This window comes from Cavia porcellus, unplaced genomic scaffold (genome assembly GCF_034190915.1).
Source record: "Cavia porcellus strain 051 isolate PalLab524CR breed Dunkin Hartley unplaced genomic scaffold, mCavPor4.1 scaffold_32, whole genome shotgun sequence".
Lineage (NCBI taxonomy): Eukaryota > Metazoa > Chordata > Mammalia > Rodentia > Caviidae > Cavia > Cavia porcellus.
In genome coordinates this window covers 37,220,845-37,247,027 of record NW_026947515.1, presented here as the reverse complement: position 1 = coordinate 37,247,027, position 26,183 = coordinate 37,220,845, and the positions used below count along the sequence as shown (strand labels likewise).

Genomic DNA, 26,183 nt, shown 5'->3' with positions numbered 1-26,183 from the left:
ATCCAAGAGATAAAAATAAGGCAGAGAAAAAGTCACAAGATTGAAAATTTTTTAAAGTGAAAAATGAGTATGAAATGGTAGAAAGCAATCCTTATCCCTTGCCCTCCCTCGAGTTCCCCCAGCCAAAAATAACAGCACACAGAAAGGAAAGTATAATTTATATGTACAACCAATAAACCTGATACAGAAGAGGGGGTGGGACAGACCAGGAGTGGGTGTGAAGAGACTGGAAGGGGAAGCGGGAAAGGGAAGGGGCAGCCAAGGGGAAGTGGGAGGTTTGCCATGCAAACTGCCACTCCCTACCCCCCAGGGAGGGGCGTGTGCCCACAGCTCCCCAGCCGGCCTCCACTGTGTTGCTCCGGTCCCAGAATCAAGTGTCCCCTGACTAGGCCCCCTGCCTGCATGGCTCACGTTTAGTCTGTCCAGGCCTGGATGAGGGAGGGCAGCAGTCCCCCAGGAACCTGAGCCCTAGTGTGGGCACTGCCCCCGGGTCTGGCCAGTTCTCCCGCCTTGTCTAGGTTACCTGGGTTCCTAGAACAGGTTGGGGAGCTCCTCTTTGGCTTGAGGGAGTTACCATCCAACTATGACTTTTTGCTGGGGGTGGTCCTTGGTGCCTAGGGAGGAGGGAACGTCCCCAACACAAGATGCTGGTACACAGGAGATAACTGGGTAGCGAGTAAATGGCGCCTTTATTGGGAGGCTGAACAGCAGCTGCCTTCCTCCTTGTAGCTGCTCCACCCTCCATGTGGGGAGAGGGGGAAGTGACATGCGGCCACCCCTCCTCTTCCCTTCTCCCTCCCAGGGGCTCGTGTTCATCCTCTCTCAAAGTCCCCCTCTCTGAAACTCCTCCCCATGAAAGTCTCTCGAAAGGCCAGGCATGGCGGGTACCCTCTGCTGCGGGAGGAGGAGCTAGCGGTGTAGAGAAAGAGACCAGGGAGGCTCCACCTCTTCCTCCCCACAACCGTTTATTGGGAAGCTGTGTATAGCTGGCAGTGGGGGATAAAGGTATCTGAGACCCTGCTAACCATCCCACTCCGCACCTCCTCACGCCAGCAGTCTTCAGAGCTTGGTGGGAAAGGTGCACGAGGGTGGAGAAAGACGGGGGGCCCTTCTTGGAGATAGAGTGATAGAGGGGCGGAAGGGCACCTAGCCCAGCGGTGGCCCAGCAGGTGGGGAAGGTGGAGGGTTGGCGGCAGGCCCCAGGGCCTGGGCAGGGGGTCGGCCTCGGGATCGGGGCCTGGGTGAAGAGCACGCCTGGGACCCAGTCAATCGTCTATACAGATCACCTCCCCGGCTCTGGGCTCCTTCCGATCCAGCCCGTCTGACACCAGTGCCCCCACCATTTCCTTCTCCTTCTTCACCAGCACTGGAGGGCCGTTGGTGGCGGCTGTTTAGGAAGGGAGTGAGGAACAGTCAATTCCCAAGTCACCCTGACAAAGCATATTCTCACTTCTGGGTCATCCTGACACTTGTGATTTTCCTGGCTATCAGGGTGGCAAGCACTTCTTCCTGAGCTTCCCCCTGCCACATGGCTGATGTTCTCCTATCCCCTTCTGATTTCCCTTTCTTTGAGGTGACCCAGAGGTCATCACAGAATCACTGAAATCTTGGGTGAGGCTTTTGACAATGAGAGTAACACAAAGCCCAGAACAACTCAAATCCCTAACACACTGGATACTTCCAGAAAAAACAGATGGGCTGGAGGGCAGGGAGCCAAGCAGGCAGGAAGCTGGGCAGAGGGAGAATGAGAGGAGCAGGGATTGGAAACCACCAGCTGACCTGTTATGAAGGACCCTGCCGGCATCTGGCTGTAATTGGCGCCTGCGGCGGCCAGGGCCCCTACGGGTGCGGCGCTGAAGGCCGCCCCGTACCCCGGAGGTGTGGCGTAGGGACCCGGGGGAAAGGCCTGGAACAGAGAGCAAGCTGAGGTTAGTCAAGTCATAGTCTCTGAGAGACGAGCAGCTGTTGGGAACAGGAGCCTCTCCAGAACTACTGCGGGCGGGACAAGCAGGGAGACGCACTGGAGGGTGAAGACCGTGGTCTAGCAGGTGGTTTTTCCGTACGGCATAGGAGTGTGTGTGTGTGTGTGTGTGTGTGTGTGCGCGTGTGTGCACCAACAGGGAAAATGAGTGAGGGGGAAAGAGGGTTACCGGTGTGGGGTGAGGCTCCGTGCCCTTGCTGGCCAGCCGGCTGAGGATGCTGCGCTCGGACATCTGAAGGCGGGCTGCGATGGGGGGTATTCGGGACAGCGTGGCTGGCAGGCGGGTCACGTCCGCCTTCATGTCGCTCAGCAACTCCTCCAGCTGGTTCAGAACTGGGGCCCGGGCCACGGAGAAAGAAGGGCAAGAGAGGGAGAGAGAGATGGAGCCAGGAAAAGTGACAAGGAGTCATATGGACAGATGCAGTCAGAAGAGAGAAACAGGATGATAAAGATGTTAAGGAACCACAGGCCAAGTGACAGAAGTAACAGGAAGTAGGAAAAAAACAAAAAGAGCAACTCGGGGTGGGGTGGGGTGGAGAAGTGTCAAGGTAAGAGAGGCCAGACCACCACAGAAGGCAGACGGAGAGAGAGAGAGGAGAGTGGGGAGAAGGCAGGTCAGGGAGGGATTGGAAGACATGGGCGGACAGTTGTGAGAATGTCCCCTACTGGAAGGACAAGGGTTAGGGGTTGGGGGATGAGGGAATAGTCAGGAGGCATGCGAGTGTCAAAGGTTACAGGAATCGCGGTGTTAACATATGCGGGGGGAGGAGGTTAAAGGGTCAGCGGTACAGATTAAGGAGTTAGGACAGGGATCAAAGGGGCCAGAGCCAGTCACTACACGGGTATGGCTCTGGGATTTAACCCACAGGTGTCAAGGTGACGGGCTGTGGGAGAAGGGACGTTCCACAGGGTGGGCTCTGAGAGGCAGACATTCTGCCTCTGGGAGGAGAGGTGGTGTGAAGGCACGGGACCTGTGAGACCAAAGCTAAGGACACTTAGGGGGTAAAGTCAAGAGCTCCTTCTCAAACTGGGTGACATTAGCAGCGTGGCAGGTGTGCGGCACGGCCAGAGAAGAAATCCCGCTGTGTGGAGGGAACATGCACGGGGGGAGGTCCCTGCTGGGCAGTGACATGAACACTCTCAGGCAAGGAGGAGGGTGGGTTTGCACAAGTACTAGAAGCTGAAAACCAAGAGGGTGCCAGGAGGGTCAGAGTAGGGTTAGAGGTCAGAGGGTAGAGGGGTAGGGGTGGGAAGATTTAAAGGGGTGCAGGGTGAAGACTTACGCAGTGTTGTGGGCCCTCCCCCGCGCGGGGCCACCGCGGCCCTTACCCTTGTGCAGGACAGCGTTGGCCGGCTTGTTCCCCGCCAGCGACTCCTTGGAGAGGTGCTGGTGGCTCTCGGCCAGGCACTCGGCCTCGGCGAAGCGGGCGTGGAGGGCCATGGCGGGGTGCGCCGGCTCCTGTGACAGGTTCAGGTAGGCCGCCCGCCGCAGCTGCTCCTCAATCACCAGCGCCTGCTCCAGGAGCTGCAGGCACGAGGTGGGGTGAAGGCGACTGAGTGACATGGGGCCAGGATGGCACACTGGAGACTCACTGCTGCCACGGCTCCCCGTCTCCTTTCCACGCTGACCCTGACCCCAGCATCAACCCCAACCCAGGCCAGAGTTTCCAACACAAGGTTAACTTTGCTTTCGGCCTCAGCCTTCCTTTCCTGGGTGTGAGAAGGTCGGGTCCTCCTGCTAACCCAAGCCCCTCATGAACACTCTTCCTTTCTTCCCTTATCCCCACCTTGAACCTCCGGGCCAGGAACTTATTTTTCATCTCCAGAAAATTCCCCTTGTTGGCTTCAGTTTTAAATGGCTCGTTGATAATGGCAAACTGCGCATCATTCTGGATGTCCTGCCACCGTGCATAGCCGTGGCTGCCGATGAAGGAAAGGGGACCGTCAAGGAATTTAACAGGGATGGCTCGGCTGTGAACACTGTTCCTCTTACCCACGATCTCCCTAAAGCGGAGCACAGCTGCCCTCCCCTGTAGGAGGCTCTTCTCTGAAGTTGCCCTAGCTCTTGTGTAAGAGAACCTTTTTCTTGCTCTGTATCAAAGGATACAGGACAATCCCTGCCAGCAGCCAATAGTCATGTCTTCGGTGCCAAATCTCATTGAGTTTCCCTGAGGAAATGGCTGCCCGTTCCTCATTCTGCCACAGGGTGTGAAGCTCTAAAGAAAGGACAACGAACAGAAAAAGCATCAAGGGCTTGCAAACCACATCCAACCTGACAGACAGGTATAAACAGGAACTTGACAGAGTACCAAGGGCTCCCGTGGGCGAGCTGGTAAAAGCTACATTAAAGGTAAAGAATAAAGTTAGTTACAAACAAGGTCCAGGTTAAGACTGAAACAAAAGGTGGGATTAGACAGCTGGGGAGTTAGGTGGTACACTTTAGAGAGACTCAGAACAAGGATCAGAGACAGCATGCACCATTTCACTGGAAGGTTCTCAGAATTAAAGGCAGCAGGCAGCCTCAGGCAAAATGAGAAACCTCAAAAGGACAGGCAGGTCCTAGTGAGGACCAGACAGAGGTAAGAACCTTCCCCACCTGTGAAACCACCATCAGCAATATTGAACATGAACCGGGGCTTCTCCACCTTCTCCTCACGGCGCCCGTTGGAGCGTGGCTCATCTCTAGGAGGCCCAGGTCGAAGCTCCCGGTCCCCTTTTACATCTGCTAGGGCAGATGGGATACAGCACACACATCAGAACAGACCCTCCAATATCCCAGGACTAACCCCTTGTACTGTACTGTCCCGGCCTCCCCATAGCTACCCACCGAGAACCAGGCCTTCGGGACCCCAATGCACCTCCCCGACCACCTCAGGGAGCCAGATGTCCAGCCCTTTCACCCATTACCTCTCTTGCCCAAATCCCCCGTTTCCCCCTCCGGCCTCTCCCTGTGTTCCTGTCCATCCAACGGCTTCTCCTCCCCCCTTTCTCCTGGCATCGACTCTGTGGCTGTGGGAGGGAGGAAGGGATGGAAAGGGAGGATGTCACCTCATCCCCGGGAACTCCCAAATTCTAATCCCTTCATCCCCACCAAGGCCATGCGCCCACCTGACTTCTCTCTGTCCCCTCGGTACCCAGGTTCGGGCTCCGTCTCTCCAGGTAACCCTGACACTTCATCCTCTGAAGGAATCTTCCTTGGCTCCAGCTGCTCCCCGAGTGATGGGGCTGGGCTGGGGACGTCGGCCTGGAGTAGAAGAGAGTCAGGAGAGCCGAAGGGTTCCCAGGCCCCTGGCTGCCAGGCCCCTGCAGATCCCTCCTGTCTCCTCAGGGGGTGCCAGGCGGCATGCACCTCTGCTTCCATCCTCTCTCCAGTTCTGCTGTTCTTCTCTGACTTCTCATCATGGTTTTCGGCTTCATCCTTCTCAGCAGGCACCCTTATGCCATCTCCTTTCTCACTTGGCGCAGGGGTAGCTGCAGGGGGAGGCAAAGCCAGTGCTAAGGTTTTTAGCAAGGCTGAAAGGTAGGCCAAGGGTTGGTGTGTTGGACCTTAGGCCCTGTGTCAGGTGCTAGGAGAGTATGGTATTTAGGAGCCCTGGGAGGTGACGAGGATCAGATAAGGACTAAATCCTAGTGGCTTCTAAGGAGGACAGAAACCAGAACACGCATGCATACCCTTGCCATGTGCTGTACCTTGGGGCTCTGCTAGCAAGAAAGCCCACACCAGATGTGGCCTTTTGACCTTCGACCTCCATAACCATGAGCTAAGAGAAACTGTTTTCTTTATAAAGTTACTCAGTCTCCTGTATCTCATTATGTCACGCAAAACAGACTAATCAGAAAGGCAGAGGTTCCCCCATCCCGACTTGGTTTTTATTTGTTCTGCCAGCCCAGCTCCTGATTACCAGGTTTAGAGGTGCAAGGACTGTTGGTAGCTGAAGCCTCGGGAGTGGTGGGAGATGTTTTGGTGGGAGAGGAGGCTCTGGAGGAGCGCTTGGAGTCTGCACTGGGGTCAGGCATCAACTCTGGCATTGACCAGCGCCCATTGATGTGCTCAAACTCCTGCACCTAGGGAAGGGGTGTTTTAGGAACAGGGTTCAGCTCCGGGCATTAGTCACACAGGAAGCTCTGGTTCCGTCTGTACCACCCCGAGCACATAACCCAGGACAGAAGGCAGAGGAAGAGAAAGCAAAAGCAGCCAGAAGGCGTCTCAAGGTAAAGGAGACTGATACCTTCTTCTTGACGAGAGACATGACTCCGATGCGGGTCAGCACCTGCTGGCGACTCAGGCCCTCCCGAGGGACCCCATCAGCAAAGGTTTCAGAGCCGTCGGCCCCAGGCTCACAGAGATGGCGCATAAACAAAGATACATATGCCCTGAGGACCGTGGAGGTGGGGGGACAAAGGTTGGGAAGCCTTAGAAGGTGAATGAGGCACCAACGGAGGCACAGAGATCACGGACACCCTGGACCTCGACTCCCCAGGGGCCTCCAGGACTTCTCCACGGGCCTCTCATCTCATCAGCACTCCAAATCTTGACTCCCCATCTAACTCTCCCTCAGCCCCTCTGCACCTCCTGGGCCGTGGTACTGTATTCCATTCCTAGGCCCCATCAGTCAGCTCTTCATCTTTTCCACCAAGTTCCTCCTGCCAGGTTATCATGGCCAAGTAAGTGTGAGGCTAGGCCAGCCCAGGAGAAGGTCCTTCCTCAACTGCCTCTCCCATGAGGGAGGACGCCAGGCCTCTGCTCTAGGCTCGGCTGAGGGGAGGTGGAATAGGCTGAGCCCACCTCCCAGGAAACCAAGCCAGGACATACTATTCGGGCAGGGAACGTGGTGCTCAGGTGAGTAAGGTCACATCACATGGCGGCCAGGAGGAAGGAAGCAACACCCAGGTCCTCCCTCGCTGTGCACTCAGCCCTGATCGCCCGCACTCACTTAAACTCCTTCTCGGTCTTGCCCCTCAGGTCCCGCACCAGCCACTGCGTGGTGAAGGCGTCCTGTGGGGGCATCCCCCAGCGCATCACGGCGTTGAGGAAGGCCTTCCGCTGGCGGGTGTTGAATCCCAGCACCTGGGGGTGGGGCAAGGAGGCGGAGGCCGTCAGGGCCTCAGGCCTCGTCCTTTCTACCCTCGCTGACCCCGACATCGATTTCCCTTCACCCGTGCCAAGTCCTCGTTCTCTGCTTAGGGAACACACAGCCCTGGGCCCATTCTCACCTCTATGTTGCCCCCAACTCGAGCCAGCAGTGGAGGCAGCGGCTTATCCTTCTCATTTCGGAGCTGCCTTTTGGACTGTCGACGCCCTGAAGGTATAGGTGACAAGTCAGTTGCTAACTGAGCCACCACCCTCTCTCAGCATCAGGCCTCCCCCACAACCTATGCCCACAAGACACAGAACACAGAACAGTCTGGGTCACGTTCACTTCTTACTTCCTTCTGAGCGCTTCACAAGTACCAGCCCAAGAAGTCTAAAAGAAGTTACAGTTAAAAACTAACAGGAAATATTCAACACAGGCAGGCAGGATAACTGGCGGGAGGGTACAATAATGTTACCTTTCTGAATTGGTTTTTGGTTTTTGTATTTTTTAACTGGGGTCTTGATATTTTTCCCAGGGTTGCCTTGAACTTCTGGGCTTAAGCAATCCTCTTGCCTCAGCCTCTTGAGTATCTCAGACTATACATATATGCCACCATACTCAGCTACCTTTCTGGATTTGGAAGCATCTAAGCCTACATGGTTAACACTCCAAATTTAACAGGAGAGAGATTATGGACATTTATTCTTTTCTTTCTTTTAGCATTTTTATTTGTATAAAAATAGTTGAGCTGGATGGACATGGTGGCACACACCTGTAATCTCAGCCCTTAGGAAGCTAAGGTAAGAGGATTACCATGAGTTCAAGGCTAGCCTGGTGCATATAGTCAGCTCAAAATAGTCTCAATTACAAAGTGAGACCCTGACTCAAAAAACAAAAACAGCAACAGAACAGTTGGGAAGTGCCATGCGGAGAGCTAAGGCAGAAAGTCAGGAAAGCACGCCACCTTCAGGACGCTCGTCAAAGTCTTCATCTTCTTCCTCTGAACCCACAGAGTATTCGGACTGGTTATCTGTGGGGTATAGAGATGACTCTTGGATGCGACACACTGGGGTCTTTCTGCCTGGACTCCTGACCATGGGGACTTCCCGACCTCCACTCCAGCCTTGGTCCTCCCAGGGACACTGAGGTTCTCACCGCCTGAGGCCTGGCTCTGGACCACTTATCCTGAGCCACCTGTACTACCTCCTTGGTCTCTGGGCACCTCATGCTTGTGCCACCCTCAGTGCCTGAAGAGTGACGCAGCAGGGGAAGCTGCTATCAGCAGTGACCCCTGGAGATCTTCAGGGTCCCTCTGCAAAGCCACCTGACCTTGGGATAATTCCTGCTGACCCTTTGTGACACTTTTCCCGTTAGCAGGGAAGGCCCTCCTCATCCTGTCCTTTGGCATCTCTAACGTTCTAAGGCAGTCCTCACCTTGGTCCTCTTGGGCAGCATCATTGTAGTTGACTTGCTTGCGGACTCGCTTGCCCTTGCCTAGGTTCCGGGCGAGGTCTTCCTGCTGCTGTTCATAATGATGTCTCAGCAGCTTCTCCCAGTAGTCAGGATCCACGTTTTCTTCCTGCTTGATGATCTCTCGCTCTATCTCCTCAATCTGTAGGGCAGCAGAGTAAAGGCTGCAGCCTCTTTTCTTGCCAGTCCTTGGGTGGCATCAAAACTCCTACTCTCCTGCCTTGGCCAAATCCTGCCCACTCACTGCTCCCAGATCTCCTCAGCTCGGCAGCAAGTTTGTGAGATGTCACACACTTCCCCTACCGTCTTTTACCTACAGTGTGCTTCTGTCTCTGCATTCCTGCCCTCTTCTCTAATCCTGTCCTCCTCTATCTTCCTCTATCTTCCCCCTGCGCTGAAATCAGGAGTACCTTTCTGTGTTTATCAGAACTTTCTGTGCCAAGTCTGTCTCCAAAGTCCTGTCTCATCTATTAGACTAAGCAGTTGCTTGAGGTCCACTATCAATCTTTGCTGGGGACTATGTTGAGAACACCAAAAATAAGAAGGGAGACCCCTAATAATTCAAGGTTTGGTAAAATAACACCATCTTTTAAAGATGGCCTGGGATAGAGAGGATCTGCCCAGTGTCTCACCTTGTCTTCTTCCCGCACAACATACTGTGCCACTTTGAAAGAGCTGAGATACTCGTTCATGTTCTGCACATCAGTGTCCTCGGTTGCATCCTGGTTCCGGTCTAGCAGCCGAGCGATGGCCTCATTGTCATAGTGAATCACACTGCTGTCCTCTTCCTTGTTCTCTCCTGGTGGAGACAGGAACAAAAGGGAAATCAGAGTTCCAATCAGAAGCTCAAACACAACTTTAGCGAGGGCAGAGGCAAGGCTCTGCGCTGCCTCTTTCTTGCAAGGTCCTGATGGAAGGCGCTTTCCCTGGGAGCCCATTGGAAGGCATTTTTGTTTTGTTGGTTTAGAAAGCCAAGTCTACTCTAAGGACCCCTGGAAAAAAGGCCTTCTTCCTTTACAGCCTGGATGCAAAGTCTGCACTATTTCAGGGTGATTGCAGAAAGGGAGCAGAGGCTTGCCTTCAGGGAGCAGCAGAGAAAGTTCTTACCCTCATTCTCATCCTTGAACAGCTCCTCAGTGCCAAATTTGAGGATGTCATCAAGCTCCTGCTTGGACATGGAGCCTGCCTTGGAGCCCAGCCCCGGCCGCACAACCAGGTGTGTCAGCATCATCTTTCTCTTGGCCACCTGTGTAATCCTCTCTTCCACAGACGCACGGGTCACAAACCGATAAATCATCACTTTGTTGGCCTGGCCAATTCGGTGGGCCCGACTGAAGGCCTGAACAGGAGGGACAAAGTGCGGGTGGGTCAGGTTAGTGGCAGGGAGAAGCAGCCAATGTTGGGAAATGAGGCTGGGTGGAGAGTGCCCTTTCTCCTCTCCAAAGAGATTTATCTAATCCCTCACTGAGTAGGACAGCAGCCTCTCTGAACCCACATTTGCCTGCTGAAAGGTACAGGGGTGTAAGTTCCTACCTGGATGTCATTATGGGGGTTCCAGTCAGAATCAAAGATGATGACAGTATCAGCAGTAGCCAGATTGATACCCAGGCCCCCAGCCCGGGTAGACAGAAGGAAGCAGAACTGTTGAGCCCCAGGAGCTAGGAGGTGAGAATTAGGTCAAGTTTTTCCTGTACCTAGCAGTCTGCTGCTAGATGTCCTCTACTACAATCAACCATGCCTCCAACTCAAAGCCTCAGTATCCACCATTCCCCATTCCAACCTCCCTCCACCCTAGGGACATGGCACAGGATTCCTGAGCCTCTGAGGCCCACCAGGGACCAAGGCAACCAAGGCACTTCCCCTCACCATTGAACCGATCAATGGCCTCCTGCCTCAGGGCACCAGTGATGCCACCATCAATGCGCTCATACTTGTAGCCTTCATAGTCTAAGAAGTCCTCCAGCAAGTCTAACATTTTGGTCATCTAGAGGAAGGGAAAAGAAAAGGAGTCTGAAATGTCAATGTGGTTGGATGGGTTATCTGAATTATCCTTTTACTGTAACTCAACCCTAATCCTTACCTGTGAACCACTGCACTGTCTTAAACCCCTGGGTATATTTCTTCTGGCCATCCCTGGTCTCTCACTTTTCTACATTCTTCCAATACTCTCTTGGTTTAAGATTTTTTCTCCTAAGACAGAGTTTCCCTGAGACCCACAGAAAGATTTCGGAGAATTCATCCTCATTCACCAGTAAGGTAAAGAAATGGCTGGTACCAAGAAGGCACCCTACCCCTGTAGAGCTAAAAAGGAGCTGGACTGCAATTTCCAGCATCCTTAGGAGCCAGGAGCAGTAGGCAAGAACGATCAAACTGCGCCAGACACTCCTACAGACAGGACGGCCTAATCTATTATGCCAGACCAGCTGCAGGAAGACGTCAACAGCTAAAATGTGGCTGGTAAGAAGAGAGCAGACAGCGCGCGTGGAGGGAGGAGCACCTGGGAGAAAATGAGCACTCTGTGGCCCTGCTCCTTCAGCTTCCTCAGCATCTTCTGCAGCAGCATGAGCTTCCCTGATGACTTAATCAGCGCTCCACCCTCATAAGCCCCACTGGGGAGTTTTGGGGACTCCTGAAAAGGGAAGAGAAAAGGGGAGAATAGACTGGGAAACATGCCTCCTTATTCTTACTTCACCTAGAAGCCAAAAGCCCAGATCCAGCTTCGGTACCTTTCCAAGTCCCACCCCGCTCTGGCGACCAGGTCCCTGACTTCTGGCTTAGCTCTGCCCCTGTGCTCACTCACAGCGCCCTTCCTAGCTTTCCACAGCATCAAGCATTGGAGTAGGTCCCTGCTCTTTGCATTTACCATAGCAGCCACAGGAAAGAGGTATGGGTGGTTGCAGCATTTCTTAAGATCCATCATGATATTAAGCAGTGACACTTGGTTCCCACCGCCTCGTGAATTCAAGGCTTCAAAATTTCGAGTCAGGATGTATTTGTAGTATTTCCTAAAGATCAGGGTGGGGTATAGAAGAGACATAATAAAGGAAGCAATTGTAACACTGCACCTCATCACCCATCCTTGGAAAGTTCCCTCCAAATCTCCCACTGTGGCCCACCAGGTGGCCTGCACTATGTCTCACTTTTGCATTGGGCTCAGCTCCACTCGAACAATGAGCTCGGTCTTGGCTGGCATGTTCTTAAAGACATCCGCCTTGAGCCTCCGCAGCATGTGTGGCCCCAGCAAATCATGCAATTTCTTAATCTGGTCCTCCTTGGATATGTCAGCAAATTCCTCCAGGAAACCTTCCAAGTTGCTAAGTGCAGGAGGAGATAAAGAAATGAACAGGTTAAGTTCTTTGTCCAGGATCCCAATCTCTCTTCCACCTGAAGTTAATCTTCTGCCAGCTCTTGGAGAATCACTTACTTAAACCTCTCCGGCGTGAGGAAGTTCAGCAGATGGAAGAGCTCCTCCAGATTATTCTGTAGTGGAGTCCCTGTCAGCAGCAATTTATGATCTATCTTGTAGCCATTGAGAACCCTGAAAAACTGTAAGATGGGGCACAGACATGTAGGGGCACATACCTTATCAGTGGGAAGTGGATGACCCACTGTGTTGACCCCACCTCCTATTTCCTTCAGGATCAGAGGTCCAAATTCTCTAGACTGGCCACCAGAGGTTTCTAGGAACTCTGCCTCTCAGACTGTAAAAAGTCCCCAGAACACACTCACTCTGTCTGTCTCTGTCTCTGTCTCTGTCTCTGTCTCTCTGGGAAAATGGGAGGTCACAGCCTCAAGCTCTCAAACTTCTCAGCTCTGGGAATTTATCCTACCTTTGACTGGTTGTTCTTCAGTCGATGGGCTTCATCCACCACAAGGCAGGCCCACCGGATGGAACCAAGCGCTGCTTGATCAATGGTGATCAACTCATATGATGTCAGGAGAACGTGGAACTTCACCTGTGCCTCCCTCTGCCAACAGAACATTGCCATTCAGCAGCCACCTGCCACTTATGCACCTACAACTCCAACCCTCGTTCTTCACCCAGACACCCTGTCCTTACTGCAGCTCCCACAGGAAGCCAGTTATTCTGTCCTGCCACTTCAAATCCAAGCTGGGATTACTGACCATGACCCTCAAAACTTGCCCCTGTATGTGTGTACTGACAGGTGCACGCACACCAGGGAGTACCTACTACGGAATGCAGAGGAAGGAGAACAGGTGGAACAAAGGAGGGAGAAGGGCGAGTGGGGACGGGAAAACTGAACCTGGGCCAAGAAACGAGACGTGAGGGGTTTAGAGCACGTAAGGTACAGGGGCTGACCTTCATCTTAAAAGCTTTCTTGCCACCTTTGATAGCATTGTCCTCAAAGGAGAACTCGTTTTCACGAATGATGGCGCGGCTATCCTTATCGCCTGTGTATGTCACCACGTAGAACTTGGGTGCCCACATCTGGAACTCCCGCTCCCAATTAATGATGGTAGACAGCGGGGCACTCACCAGGAAGGGACCTTTCGTGTGGCCCTGGGAGTCAAAGATGGGGCCTTTAGTCCAGGCTGCAAAGTGGACATCTCAATCTGCCACTTGCTGTGGCCCTTCTCCTCCACCCCCTGCCTTCATCCAAGCTGGGTCTCAGCTTCACCCACCCACTCCAAATGGGAGCAGAGAATTCAGCACCTCCTTATAGAGTGAGTAGAGGAAGACGATGGTTTGGATGGTCTTGCCCAGCCCCATCTCATCAGCCAAAATTGTGTCAGTGCCCTGGGCCCACGAGAAGCGTAGCCAATTCAGGCCTTCCAGCTGATACATGTGCAGTGTGCCTCCAGTGGCTGTGATAAACCGTGGCTGAGTCTCGTATTTCACTGTAGGCTATAGAATCAGTAAGTCAGAAAGCTCAATGCAACAGCTGGGGGCTCCTCTTGTTTTGGTCTCCTCTTGCCTCCTCCCTGACACTGGTATCAAATGGATTGCAATTCCCTTTGCGATGGCCTGAGCTGATGAAGTCCTAGTCATCAGTCTCTCCCCTTCATTCCATAAAGTAACACTCAGCAGCACCCTGGCTGGTGGAAGAGCCCCACTGAGCTGCTATCTCTACCACTTCTCTTACTCTTCTGTCAAAATTCCTGACTGGTCTCAGGGCAAGGCTAGAGGCTGACTGAAGAGCTACTCTTCAAAGAAGCTGCTGGAACTCTGGGAATTTCTGTCTATAATACCAGGGAAATACTCAATCAACACGACTCCAGTGATGGGAAAAAGCCAGCTAAGAGTCTTACATCATTAGTAGGAGAACTGGGAGGTCCATCACCCTGCAGCTCCTTCTTCTTCTTTTTATACTTGCGGGGCTGGGCAGGGTCTTCTCCCATAATTAGTTCTCTGGGAAAAAAGTAGGTCTGTGTGAGGCCTAGCCCTTAGAACCCCTCCCGGTTTTCAGCTCATTCCACACCTGCCTTCTCCTGTCCATAACCTAGATTTCTCATCTTTTCTCTTAGACTTTACCCTTACCCGCTGGATTTTACCTCAAGAATTAATCCTTCTCACTCGCAGGGATCCTCTTACCCATTACTCGGGCCTCTCTTACTTCTGTTCCTCATGTGGCTTCTTTACCGGCGCCACCCAATCAACCCATCCTGGGCTGCTACTGCCCTGAACTCTAGCTTGGGTCTGTCCCGGCTGTATTTGCATCTTAGTTTTCACGCTCCACCCTCAGACCTTTATCCATGGCCCGCTCTCTCACCGATGTCTCCAGTAGCTTTGCTTATGGTCTTCATATTCAGGGATGTTCATTTCATCCTCTTCCCACGTGGACTGGTCATAGGGCAAGTCCCTCCATTTCACAAGATAGTGGTAGTTTCCCTTTTTATCCACACTATAGGGAAGGAGGCCACAAACAGGAAAACAACACAGATGATGAAGAGCAAGAAGTCCTGATAAACACAAGAATCAGCTAACACACAGCGTTTATCACCTCACCCTCAGTGGGAGGCCAATAGAAAGAATTTTAGAATGGCTGAAGTGCTGTTAACCTTTTCAGGATGGCATCTAAACACCAACTATCACAAAATGTGCCCGGAGGGCAGTCTGAGGCCATCTGCTCCCCCAGTCAGCATTCCCGGAGTGTTTACTATGTATGAAGTACTGCTCTAGGCACAAGGTCCAGCAGTGAATAAAACAGACAAATGACCCTATCTTCTCAGGGAGCTCACGTTCTACTAAGGAAGGCAGGATGAAATATATGTATACAGCGCACAATATTAGCAGTAATTCAGAATTTGTAGAAAGAATGCTTGCAAACACTGCCCTAGACGAAGCACGCTTCTCATGGTACTTTTATGCCCACACCCCCAACGTATGTGTCATGCCTTCCGCTACTGGGGAGCAGAGGTAGCGAGGGCAGTAAGGTGGCTCTGGGCTGGGCTTTCCTCTTGGTTTTTCCCGTCGCCTTACAGGAAGCAAGGCCAACAGGTCTGGAGCCACAGCAGGGATTGTTAAGGCTCGATGCGACTGAACAGATACCCTGCCACAGTCACAGTGTCATCCCCAGGGGGGGCCTTCCCTCGGAGGGAGGCTTACCTGTGGTTGATGATCCGGTGGACAGTCATCCACTCTGGTTTGATGCCAAAACGATAGTACTTCTCCTCCATCTCAGCGTAGTGGGGGTCTTTCACCTTGCGCTTGTCGCTCTTCCCGTCATCCTCACCAGAACCGTAGTCCAGGGGCGGGGGCTCGTCCATGTCATTCTTCCGCTGGTAGTTCCGGTACATCACCAAGTGGAATATTTCCAACTGATTCAGAGAGAGAGGGAAAGAAATAGCCCCAGCATCCAGAGAGGACAGAGGAGTACACGGGGGCAAGGGGATGGGCAAAGCAAGCTTTGAAAGAAGGCGGAGAGACAAACAAGCAAAGCCCAAGTAGGAGAATGAATAAAATAAGCAGATGAAGTAAAGTCAGAAGCCAGGGCCTGAGCGGAGCCATAGGGAGCAGAAAGGCACGGGAGGGGGTAACACCGAGGAGACTAATCAACTGCGGGGGAAAGCAAGCAAAGGGCTGAAGTCCAGGAAGGCTGTGTAACCTCCAGGGAAAGAAATCTCACAGAACTGCAGAGGAGGGGAAACGAATGGAGACGGAGGTAAAGAGAATCCAAGAGAACACACATAAGGAAAACGAGGAAGCCAGAAGGGCTCAGGACCAAAGGCCTGAAATGAGGGAAAATAAAGGGTATGGAAGGCCAAAGAATAGAGGTGTAAGGGAACGAGAGTGACAGCGGTCGGAGCCTGGGGGAAAGGGAAAGGAGCGGCCCTTGTACCTGCAGCTCCTTGGCCCAGGAGCAGTGCCAGTAGGACAGGCCTACCCACTTGACAAAGAACTCTCGCTCTGATCTGCCTTGAAGAGGACGGGCAGGTGGGACATCTGGATTCCCATCTGCCTGCTGGGGGGCTGCTGCCACAGGTGGTTCCCCCCAGCGCCAGTGCAAGATCTTCTGCACACGACCCTTCAGTACTGGACACTTCAGGGAAGGAAAAAAGAAAGAGGCAGAGAGAGACCCTCGTTGGTAGGATGACAAAAGTACACGAGGGGCAAGGCGGAGAAAGGAAAGGTTAGATGTCTGGGCCCCAGAGGTGAGCGAAAGAGTCCGGCCTGATGGAAATCCTGAGGGGCGGCTCTACTCACTGTGCATCGGGGACACAGCCATTCACCGTTGGGGATGTCAGGCAGGGGAGGGTTCAGGCAATGAATGTGGTAGGAGGAGATGCACGCGTCACAGCACAGGAGCTCCCCGCCGTCCTTGCACACACGGCAGTACTCCATGTGGTCATCCTCTTCCTCCTTCTCCCCTTCTTCCTCTCCTTCCTCTTCATATTCTTCGTCCTCCTCCTTGGCTTCCCACTGTACACCCTCCTTCTCCTGAGAGGGCAAAGACAGACACCCAAATAGTAGGGGGAAAGGAAATAAGGAGAGAGATTGCAAAGACAAGATGCCTGAACCCCATCAGTATAGCGGAGACGTCCAAGAAACAGGACATCCCAATTTCCAAAAATGTCTACTCTGCAAGCAGAAGGCTGGGGAAAGCACCCAACTAGGATGCGAGCTGCTGAAACATGTGCTACTAAGAGCCCAGGCATCTAGGGGCAGGAAGAGGAGAGCCGAAAGCAAGGAAGGTCCGCTGGGGCCCGAGGGTACCAGGTACTCACGCAGTGGGGGCAGCTCCACTTGCCCTCAGGAGCCCGGTCGAGCTCAGGATCAAGGCAGACGAGGTGGTAGGCACGAGGGCAGGTGTCACACAGGATAATTTCCCCACCCTGCTGGCACACCTCACAGTAATCCTGGTGATCCGTCTCGTAGCCATCAACCTCCTCCTCCCCGGCCACTGCAGGACAGCCCAGGACTGTCATACACCCCAGTGAAGGCAAAGGGAACAAAGGAAACAAGAGAAAGACAAGGATTATAAGAGAAACACAGGATTGATAGAGGGAAAGAGAGAGCGCTTGAACGCCAAAAGCCAAAATTGGAAATAAGAAAAACAGCAAAGGAAGGAGAGGAAGAGAGCTAAACAGGTCTCACGCCCTCCCCGCCCCTTACCCTTCTTCTTCTTCCTTCCCGGCCGGCCTCTCTTTAGTTTCTTGGCTCGGACGGGGCCATCGGGCCGACCGGAAGCACTGTGGACACTGCCACTATCCAAGTCTGACTCCTCAGCCTCTGGCTCAGGACCCTCATCGCTCTGAAAAACATACTGCCCACAGCCCCGTGGCTGTCAGAGAAGCAGACTTAGTTTCTCCCCGCCCAGGGCCCTGGCTCCCTACTCCATCTCCCTCAGGCTCTCCTCTGCTGAAGCCCAGCCTTTGGCACCGGCTGGGCAGCAGATCAGGAAGCACTACTCACCGAGCCTGCCTTCTTCCTCTTGCCACCAAGCAGCCCTAGTTTGATTTTGAGGGGTGCCATCTTCTTTCCCCGAAGTTTCTTGCGGCCATCAGGCACTCGGGGGCTCTTATTGCGCCTCTTGTGGCCTGGACCTGAGTGATAGCAGAGACAAGGAGAGAAGAACCAGAGGCCATGACACATCCTAGAAGACGGGAGGTGACAAGGGCCTCTGGACTCCTCTGTGGACTACGGTTTCACTAAGAACCCCTCCATGGAAAGCACTGCTCCTCCAGCAATTAGGACAGGGAAGGCGAGAGTTCTGCACTATACTTGGATCTGCAGTCTGGAGGATGGGGTGGTAGTTGTTGGAGGAAGAGTTTCCTACCTTTGCCCTCTTTGGTTTTGGCTCTTCGGATGGGTGGGGGCTGTATATCAGCAGCAGGGGGTGGTGGAAGGGCAGGGGGTCCAGAAGGTGCTATGGGGGTGGCCGGTGAGACAGCAGCTGACACCTGCTCGGCTACAGCTGCTGCTGCTGCTGCTGCCGCCGCTGCCACAGCAGCTGCTGACCCTTTGAAGGGGTTGTTAGCGCTGAACTCTCTCCACTTGGCCCCAAGGATGGTCATCATCTTAGACATTGGGATCTTAGGGTTCTTCTTAGCAATCAGGGGCCTGTAAATATAGAAGCAGAAAACTCTTCCCTTCACAGATGGCCTGGGAATACTGCCGTCCATCTCCCCACATCAATTACCACCACGAACATGTGTTAGGATTTCTGGGTGCTCTACCAAAAAAAACCCACAAAAGCAAACCCATTGCCATGCGTGGTAATGCACCTGGTATATTCCAGCACTTGGGAGGCTGAGGCAAGAGGACTCCCACAAGTGCTTGCAGCCTGGGCTACACAGTGAGTTCAAAGCCGGTCTGAACTACCAAGTGAGACACTGCTTCAAAAAAAACAAAACCAAACACACACACACACACACACACACACAACCCCATCAATTTAAATAATAAAACAAGCTTAAAACAGAAAGAAAAGGTTTGAAAAAGTGTATGAAAAAGAAAATAGATTTAAAAAACACAAAATGTAGACATGATAGTGCATCCTGTAATTCAAGCACCTGGGAGGCCAAGGCAAAGAAATCAGCATGAGTTTGAGGGCACCCAGGGCTACAAAGTGAGCGCAAGGCCAGCCTGAACTACAGAGAAAGACCCTGTCTCAAAAAACAAGAAAAAATGTAAGAAGGAGTAAAATCAACACAGAATACTGCTGTATACTACTTCACGGTTCATAAACACTTTCACATACATCATGTCTGGTTTTATCCTCACAGTAACACTCTTCGATGTCTCCCTGCATTTTACTAGTTAGGTTGCACGAGACCTGAAGGTTCCCACGGACTAGCCCGGAGAGACAGGCACACACTGTTCCGCTGAGTGCGGTGTTAAATCTTACGAGGACAGTGTAAGGCCTGGTGCGGACGAAAGCACCCTCTTTAGAAGTGAGACAGGTAAGACATTACTAAGGACAGCAACCAGCTGACACTCCCTTCCTAGGAGCACCAGCTGTACTTGGGCTTTGCGGTCATTATCCTACCGAATCTACACTTAGGAGCTATGTACCAATAGGATTCCTGTTTTACTGATCAGAAAGCTGAGATTAAAAGAGTTAAGTAACAAGCCTGAAGTCTCAGCAGCTGCTACCAGAGTACCGAGCTGCTATGCTAAAATGCTTCATCCAGTCGGACACGGCGGCACACGCCTGGAATCCCAGCACTTGGGAAGCTGAGACAGGAGCATCACCGAGAGCCTGAGGCCAAACTGGGCTACAAAGTGAGTTCAAGGCCAGCCCGAACTCATCGTGAAACTGTCTTGCAAACACATAAGTAAATAAAATAAAGTAAAATAAAGTATTTCATCCCCAAAATACAACTTGACTATTCTCTACTTCAAAAATCACTATAGCTCATGCAAAACAGACCTAAGGAAATGGCAGAGGACTTGATAACCAAATGGAAATTCTGGAACCCTGATTGTATCTTCCAGGGCCAGTTTGGGGAGGTCATACAGTGGGACGTGGAACTGCAGGAGCAAGAGGGAGCTCACCATTTCTGCCCTCAGTGTATTATGCTGCTAGAATTCCTTAACCTGACATAGATCTCCAGCCTCTCGCATGCCCCAGAGTGAAGAATTCTTAACTGGACAAGAGTGCCTTGAAATTACAAGTGAAAATGGCGTATGTATTGTGTTGGAAATTTCTCTGCAGAGCAGTTTCTTAGCTCTGATCAGGTTTCAGAGGAGTCCAGGGCCTCCCTAAAATTAAGTGTCTGTCAGAGCGGGTGCCCAGTCGCACGCACCTCATGAACTGGCTGAAGGCTTTGTAGTTGGTGAGGGTGTGGTAATCCTCCTCGGAGAACACGTGCTCTACATCCTCCAGGCCCCAGGTCAGAAGCAGGGCTGCCGAGGACTTCTGCTCCACCTGCTGAGCGGCCAGTCCTGGTGAGGTGCGCGTCCCAGCAACCCCTCAGGCCCAGTGCCCACCCGCCAGTTTCCAGCTCCCTCCAAGCACAGTCCCTACCCTTCACACACTTGCACCCGCACTCCCTAATTCCACTCACCTTTTGCACACCGTCGCCCTCCCCCTTTTTCCTCCGCTTTGTCTTCTTCTCCTTTTTTTCTCGGTGCTTCCGTCTTCGTTTGCGCCCTGGTCCGGCTCCATATTCACTACCTCCGCTCTCTGACTTTTCCCGGTATTCATCGCGCTCTGAGCCAAATTCCTCCTCACTGTCCTAAGGAAGAGAAATTACAACAAACAATTCATCCCTGCCATGTGCCAGCGACTTAGCACATAACGTGTTGTCTGTTTAAATCTTCATAGCAATTCTATGGGGTGGCAGCTCAACTGTCGATCTATTTTTTGTCGTTTTGTTACTTTTTGAGATAGGATCTCGCTATGTAGTTCAGGCTGGCTTCAAACTCATGGCGATCCTCCTGCCTCAGTCTCCTAAGTGCTGAGATACAGGTGTATGCCCCACGCCAGGCACATTTGTCCATTTTTAAAAATAAGAAAACGATAATGTGCAATGTATGCATCATTGTTGCCCCGATTGACATGCTCTAAATTTTGTTGTAGTTTTTTTCCTTTTTATCCTTGAAATAAAATGGATTTGAGAATAAAATAAAATAAAGATAAGAAAACTGAGGCACAGAGAGCTAAACACATTGCCCAGGAAGACAGAGAACTGCCGGCTTCCTAGTTCACATAGTCGTCCTCCAAGTCGGTGCTGTCAAGCAGTTCTGCCACAGGACACGTACATCAACAGCGGGGCTCTTCACTAGGTTTGGATGTGCGAGCTGGACCCAGCGCCATGGCTATGCGGGAGGGGCCTGGGACGGACCAAGCTTCCTGCCCTCAGGGCACCTCCCAGCCTGCTAGCCAGGGGCAGAGAAAATGGTAGTCCCTTGTATGGGTCTCCCGAGCCTCGCCTCAGAGTTCGGAATTCTTAACACTCACAAGTTTCTTGCGTTTCCTCGGTTTGCCTGGCTTGTTCTCCTTCTGCTTCTTGGGTCCTCGCTTTCTTTTCTTTACACCCAATGCGGAAGACAGCAGCCGAATGTCATCCTTATCTTTGAAGCAAAGAGCACAGAAAATAACCCTCCAGGCTCGCAGCCTCTGAAATCCCTTCGGCACCTTCTGCCCCTCTGCCTCAGCCCCACGCTCTGGGAAACCAGGCATTAACCCCCAAACCTCGCTGCCCTTCACAGGAAATGGGGGTCCATCAGAGTATTTCAATTACTCTGCGATGCTCTGGATTCTGAATGAAAGGTCAGGGGTCAGAAGGGAAAAGCGGCCAAAACCACTCCTTTCTCTCCCTCCTACTAACAAGGGCCCAGGCCCGAGGCCACGGGCTCTGACTGTGGCGGGTCCTTTCAGTCGCCGCCAGGGCTCCTCCTGCCTTCCCTCTCACTTTGCCAGCTGGCATGCTGCCCAGGAACTGGGGAAGCCATGCCCAGCTGCTGGCCTGGCCTGACCCCAGCACTTGGAGTGGGGAGACACAAGCTGGCAACTCCCTAAGCCAGATGCTGAAAGGGGAGAGCCAAAGGTGGACACCTGGGTTCTCACACTCACACCCTGGGGCCCTGACAGCCTCTCTGCCAAGAGGGCGTCCTCTATTTACATTTCCTCAGATAATCACCGGCATCCCCAACACCCCAACACACTGCTGGGGGAGGGATGAGTGCCCAGTTGGGCATTTCACTTCTTGTCCACAGATTACCGCGCTGCCTATGCGGCAGTGTGCCCATGAGGAAGTGTCCGCCTGTGGAGCGCGTCTCCACAGCCTTCTCCCGGCCAGCCTGAACTCTGCCTCCAAATCTGATCCATCTCCCCTTCACCTCTGGGTTTTGTCTCACGCAAAATAGATGTAACACCACCCCCATTCCTACAGGAAACCGAACCAAACCAAAATATAGGCACAGACAGGGGACGCCCTGCATGCGCACTTTTAAATGCCTGTGCACACTCAAGAGGAGTCCAAATCCAGGACGCCCATACCTGGCTGTCTCCCCGGAAGACTCTGCCAGAGCGCCCAGAGCCTCTTCCCTGGTGCCCCCCAGCTCCACTCTCCCAGGCCTCTGCCAGACTGCTGGAGCTCAGGGGCCAGATAGTTACTTCCTCACAAGGGCTGGGGCACACCACACAGACAGCCCCCTCCACCGAACACTGACCTAACCAGCCAGGCTTGTCTTGTTCAGACAGAGGAGGGGAGCAGGAGAGCAAAGTCCTGTTGTTCAGACAGAGGAGGGGAGCAGGAGAGCAAAGCCTGGGCCTGGCGGCCTCGCTCTAGGCCACACAACAGTCCCTCAACAGTCAGAGAAAAGCCAGCCCCCCTTTCACGCCGGCGGCCTCAGTTTGCACTGACTCCAACTCCAGGCACTTCCTCCGCCAGGGCTCTCCTTCCTCTGCATTCCAGCGCCCTGCCATGTGCCCTGCTCAGAAAGACACTGCGGGCAAGGGTGCAGGGTGCGGGTGCGGAAGGGGCTGTCTGCGGCAGCGGGTGTGAAAACTAAGAGCTGCGCTTGTCATAGAAAGTCAGGAAGACGCCAGGCTCCCCTCAACCCCAGGGACTTGGGTTAACGCGAACATGGGATGGAGGCCGCCAGGGCAGCAGCAAGGGCAGGCCAGCTGGCTGAAGATCAGGGAAGTGGCCTGGGTCACCCGGCCGGGGCCCAGGGCTGTCAACTCCACACCACCCCGCCCAGCAGGAGGTTCCCCAGCTAGGGCCGGCATCCCTGGCGGCGGGGAAAGGCGCAGGAGAATGGCGAGGAAAGGAAAGGGAGGGTAATAAAGCAAATCTAAGTCCCAACCTCTGTCTCAGCAGCACTCAATGCTGGCCCGGAGCCCAGACTCTCCCACATCCCGGCTCAGACCTCGGGAAGGCGGGGAGGGGGAGGCGGAGCCTGGCAGCCCACCCCGGCGGGCGGAGCCCGGGCGCAAGCCGCGCCTCCCGCCCGCCCCTCGCTCCTTCTAATCTCACCATCAATCTCTCACACATATATTTATTTTTTCTCAAATTCCCCTCCCTCCCCCACAACGAACCTCCATAATAGGTCTGCTGCACATGCGTAGTGCACGCAGGGGGTGGGTTTGTATTTTCAGACCTTTTGCAAAGAAACTACCAGAATTTTCCGCACCACCCACAATCATTCCCCACCCCCACTCCAAGGAATCACATCTATATATTATGTTATATTATTTCTCTAGACTTGCCAGAAGGGGGAGGGAGAAGAGATGAGTTTTTTTGGCTTCCTGCTCCCTTCCCCCACCAACACGAGTGCTATTATTTTAAACGTTTAACAATGTAAGGAGACTGGAGAGAGGGGGAAGGGATAAAATTGGTCTTGGGTAAGAATGTAAAACAAAATGGTGAGAATCAAAGCAGCCAGACTGAAAAACAATGGAAAGCTTTCGTGTACAAATTCACATTCAAGAAAAGGCTAAGACAGGGCAGCCTCAACAGATCTCCGCAGAGGAAGCTTATTTTCCCCCACAGTTAGGTAGACAGAGATAATGAACAGGCTAAAAATATTTTCCCCAAGTTTTACCCAAGAAAGTCATCCTAGGGGGTGCATCTGGGTCACTCATCTGACTTGGAGGGCTGAAAGGGAGGTAGCCTTGCCCACGAAGACGGGGGCAGGTAAGATTTCATTTCTAATATAAAAAGTTAAAGGTATCTGATGTTTCTTCGCCTGGAACCAGAAAGCAAAGCGCAGCAGGGGTGCTACACAAAGACCCACCTCAACCTTTGATATTTTCATGCTCCTCAGTCTTAAATATCCAGATCCAGGATCAAAAACACACAAGTACCAGGTCCCAAATTCGAATACAAATAGCTGTGAGCGGCCAGTTCCTTAGCTCACCTGACACCCTTCCTTTCCCTCATTTTAGCACTTTGCTGTAGGCAGCCCTAGAAGCAGCCCTCTGCCCAGGATTCTTTCTACTCTCCTGCGAAATCTTCTGGCTCCCAGGGTAACTTTTTCAAAACTTTTCCTTTTTCCTGACAAGCCTTGGGGGAGCAGGAGACTTTATCCAGCCTCCATTAAACCCCACCCCAAGAAAGCAACCCCCACTTGCTCCTCCAAGACTGTCTCAACTAGACAAAAACATGTGCCACATAAGCCACAGAAATCGATAGGACAGTTTTACAAAGATCAGGATGGTACACATTAAGACGTCTGACACATCTGCGCTGCTCTGCTACCAGCGGCCTGGGAGTGTGGATGTCCCCAAGCCGAGGATATGGACACTGGACACCAAAAAGCCCATCTACCCTAAGGACTGGAGATTCCTCCACCGGGAGGGAGGTCTGCGGCGAGCCGCTGCTGGGCGCTTGGTGCCAGACAGTGGTCTGTACCCGCTCCCTGAGAGCGCTGGCCCACAGTGCCCTGTAACTTCTTACTGGGGGCACAGGTGCTGAGTGATGGTCAAGCTGAACAGTAGCCGGGTGGGCAGCTCACGCCCCCCAGCACGGTCCGAGTTTAGGCGGATTCAGCGAGCCGAGCCGAGTGAGTGGCAGTGAGTGGCAGCCACGTGAGAGTCACAGCAGGACTGTTCGGCTACCCCAGACTGACGGGGTCATGGGGGGGAGGGGGTCGCACTTGACACAAAAGAGCCAGGAGCAGAGCCGAGATGAAGGGGGTGGAGCTGGGTGCATCTGGCTCCCCAGACACCACTCTGGTCCCCTAATCTCAAGTGACTCTCGATCTCTACTGCCGGCTGAGGGGTAGGCTCGAGTCTTACTACAGGAAGTGGTCTGCGTGAAGTGTGGCCACCACCTGCCCCTACTCATCGGCCGCCCACAAACACTCACACAATCCCTCCCCTCGAGTGCCACCACATGCCCGAGTTGGCGGGCACCGAAGTCACCGCAGGTGGCAGGGGGCTCCAGGTGGACACTATCCCACTCGGCCTGTCCAAGTCCCCAGCGGAGGGGGACCAGGGCCGCGCGCGGACTGCTGCACACACGGAAACTCCGCTCTGCCTCGGTGCAACCCCACCGGGGCCGCTGCCCGAGGGGCGCTCGCGCGACCGCCCTTCCCCCACGCGCCCCTCCCCCACGCCGCCGTCCGGCCGCCAGGGTCTCGGAGGTCCCTCGCTCGGCCGGGGAGGGGACCCTGGATTTGCCGTGGCCGTTTCCTGCCTACCTCCTCCCCGCCGAGGGTAAAAAAAAAAAAATCTCCTCCTTCTCCTCCCCCGAAAACTGCGACCGAGTGGCCCGGTCCGCGCGCGCAGCTCGCGCCCAGCGCTCTCCAGCCCGGGCGGCGGCGGAGGCGGCGGCGGCGGCGGCGGCGGCGGAGGGGGAGGGGAGCGGCGGGGGAGGGGAGGAGGCCTGGCCCCGCGGCGGCCGCCGCCCGGACCGCGGGGACCGCCCGGACCGCCGCGGGGCGCCGGGCTCGAGACTGCGCCCGCGCCCGCCCCGGATCCGCCTCGGCTCGGCCGCGCGGTGGGTGCCCGGCGCCCGCCCGCCGGCTTCGCGCGTCCGCGGCTTCCACTCGGGCTGGGGGAAGTCGTGTGGCCGCTTACCTGGCGGCGGGGGCGGCAGCGGCGGGGGCAGCGGCGGCGGCGGCGGCGGCGGCGGCGGGAAGAGGTGGCAGCCGGGGGGGCTGTGGCGGTCGCGGCCCCGGTAGTGGCCCGGCCCGCGCCCGAGTACTCCCTCGTCGTCCTCCTCCTCATCGTCCTCGTCGGCCGCCTCCACCTCCTCCTCCTCCTCGTCGCCCTCTTCTTCCTCCTCTTCTTCCTCCTCCGACACCACCATCTCCTCCTCCTCCTCCTCCTCGTCCCTCAGAGGGGAAGCCATCCTGTGGCTCTGGCCCCCCCACCACCCCCCCACCCACCGCCCGCCCGCCCTCCCCCACCGCTACCACCACCACCTCCTCCTCCTCCTCCTCCTCCTCCTCCTCCTCCTCCTCGTCCTCCTCCTCCTCCTCCTCCTCCTCGGCGGCGGCGTCCTCCTCCTCACCGCCTCCCCCAGCCCCCCAAACCCCGGGTCACCCCCCCTCCGAAACTCCCCCCTCGGGCCGCCGTCCGGGAGGGGAGCTAAGTCACCCCAAAAATGTTCTTGGAAAATTTTGAGGAGAGACTTTTTTCCCCCTCTCTCTTCCCAAGAGAACAAGAAAGGGGGATTTTTTTTTTCAAGAAAAAAAAATTTTATATATATATGAAAGTTTTCGACTTTCCTCTAACACCCCCCCCGTGGTTTTAAATCTATTTAAATTCTGAGGGGGGCGCTCAGAAATATTTCTC

At 54.0% G+C, this 26,183-nt stretch overlaps 2 protein-coding genes and 1 non-coding gene across 15 annotated transcripts in view; 1 reads left to right on the top strand and 2 right to left on the bottom strand.

Annotated features, from left to right (window-relative positions):
* Positions 1-141: 141 nt before the first annotated feature.
* Positions 142-26,183, bottom strand: part of Chd3 (chromodomain helicase DNA binding protein 3) — a 26,277-nt gene continuing 235 nt past the window's right edge. Inside the window, exons 2-41 of one of the 11 annotated variants that reach the window (XM_063242559.1) lie at positions 25,464-25,720; positions 20,895-21,007; positions 19,999-20,169; positions 19,738-19,862; positions 17,766-18,049; positions 17,402-17,532; positions 17,102-17,270; positions 16,714-16,907; positions 16,193-16,426; positions 15,828-16,028; positions 15,095-15,306; positions 14,259-14,390; positions 13,798-13,897; positions 13,202-13,393; positions 12,848-13,048; positions 12,357-12,494; positions 11,951-12,072; positions 11,667-11,840; positions 11,390-11,531; positions 11,024-11,155; positions 10,393-10,510; positions 10,060-10,184; positions 9,634-9,865; positions 9,159-9,325; positions 8,491-8,668; positions 8,021-8,086; positions 7,196-7,281; positions 6,916-7,049; positions 6,211-6,355; positions 5,884-6,046; positions 5,331-5,452; positions 5,090-5,225; positions 4,889-4,990; positions 4,578-4,706; positions 4,089-4,197; positions 3,769-3,901; positions 3,265-3,506; positions 2,151-2,314; positions 1,780-1,906; positions 142-1,387 (exon numbers count right to left, since the gene is read on the bottom strand). In XM_063242559.1, coding sequence (XP_063098629.1) covers positions 1,147-1,387; positions 1,780-1,906; positions 2,151-2,314; positions 3,265-3,506; positions 3,769-3,901; positions 4,089-4,197; positions 4,578-4,706; positions 4,889-4,990; positions 5,090-5,225; positions 5,331-5,452; positions 5,884-6,046; positions 6,211-6,355; positions 6,916-7,049; positions 7,196-7,281; positions 8,021-8,086; positions 8,491-8,668; positions 9,159-9,325; positions 9,634-9,865; positions 10,060-10,184; positions 10,393-10,510; positions 11,024-11,155; positions 11,390-11,531; positions 11,667-11,840; positions 11,951-12,072; positions 12,357-12,494; positions 12,848-13,048; positions 13,202-13,393; positions 13,798-13,897; positions 14,259-14,390; positions 15,095-15,306; positions 15,828-16,028; positions 16,193-16,426; positions 16,714-16,907; positions 17,102-17,270; positions 17,402-17,532; positions 17,766-18,049; positions 19,738-19,862; positions 19,999-20,169; positions 20,895-21,007; positions 25,464-25,720 — 6,343 coding nt within the window. In that variant the 3' untranslated portion in view covers positions 142-1,146. Of the gene's footprint in view, positions 1,388-1,779; positions 1,907-2,150; positions 3,162-3,264; positions 3,507-3,768; positions 3,902-4,088; positions 4,198-4,577; positions 4,707-4,888; positions 4,991-5,089; positions 5,226-5,330; positions 5,453-5,883; positions 6,047-6,210; positions 6,356-6,915; positions 7,050-7,195; positions 7,282-8,020; positions 8,087-8,490; positions 8,669-9,158; positions 9,326-9,633; positions 9,866-10,059; positions 10,185-10,392; positions 10,511-11,023; positions 11,156-11,389; positions 11,532-11,666; positions 11,841-11,950; positions 12,073-12,356; positions 12,495-12,847; positions 13,049-13,201; positions 13,394-13,797; positions 13,898-14,258; positions 14,391-15,094; positions 15,307-15,827; positions 16,029-16,192; positions 16,427-16,713; positions 16,908-17,101; positions 17,271-17,401; positions 17,533-17,765; positions 18,050-19,737; positions 19,863-19,998; positions 20,170-20,894; positions 21,008-25,463; positions 25,768-26,183 lie in introns of those variants that run through there. The other 10 variants (XM_063242560.1, XM_063242562.1, XM_063242561.1 and 7 more) reach the window with 10 other exon arrangements.
* Positions 6,649-6,786, bottom strand: LOC111755756 (small Cajal body-specific RNA 21). The gene has a single exon (XR_002790318.1). It is a non-coding gene; the product is annotated as a small Cajal body-specific RNA 21 (non-coding RNA).
* The window catches only part of Naa38 (N-alpha-acetyltransferase 38, NatC auxiliary subunit), a 27,658-nt gene continuing 26,237 nt past the window's right edge, over positions 24,763-26,183 (top strand). For 2 of the 3 annotated variants that reach the window (XM_063242580.1, XM_063242578.1), the window contains exon 1: positions 25,243-25,383. Coding sequence is in view for 1 of the 3 variants with exons in the window: in XM_063242577.1 (XP_063098647.1) it covers positions 24,778-25,100 (323 nt within the window). In the remaining 2 variants the exon portion in view is untranslated. Of the gene's footprint in view, positions 25,101-25,242; positions 25,384-26,183 lie in introns of those variants that run through there. The other variant, XM_063242577.1, reaches the window with a different exon arrangement.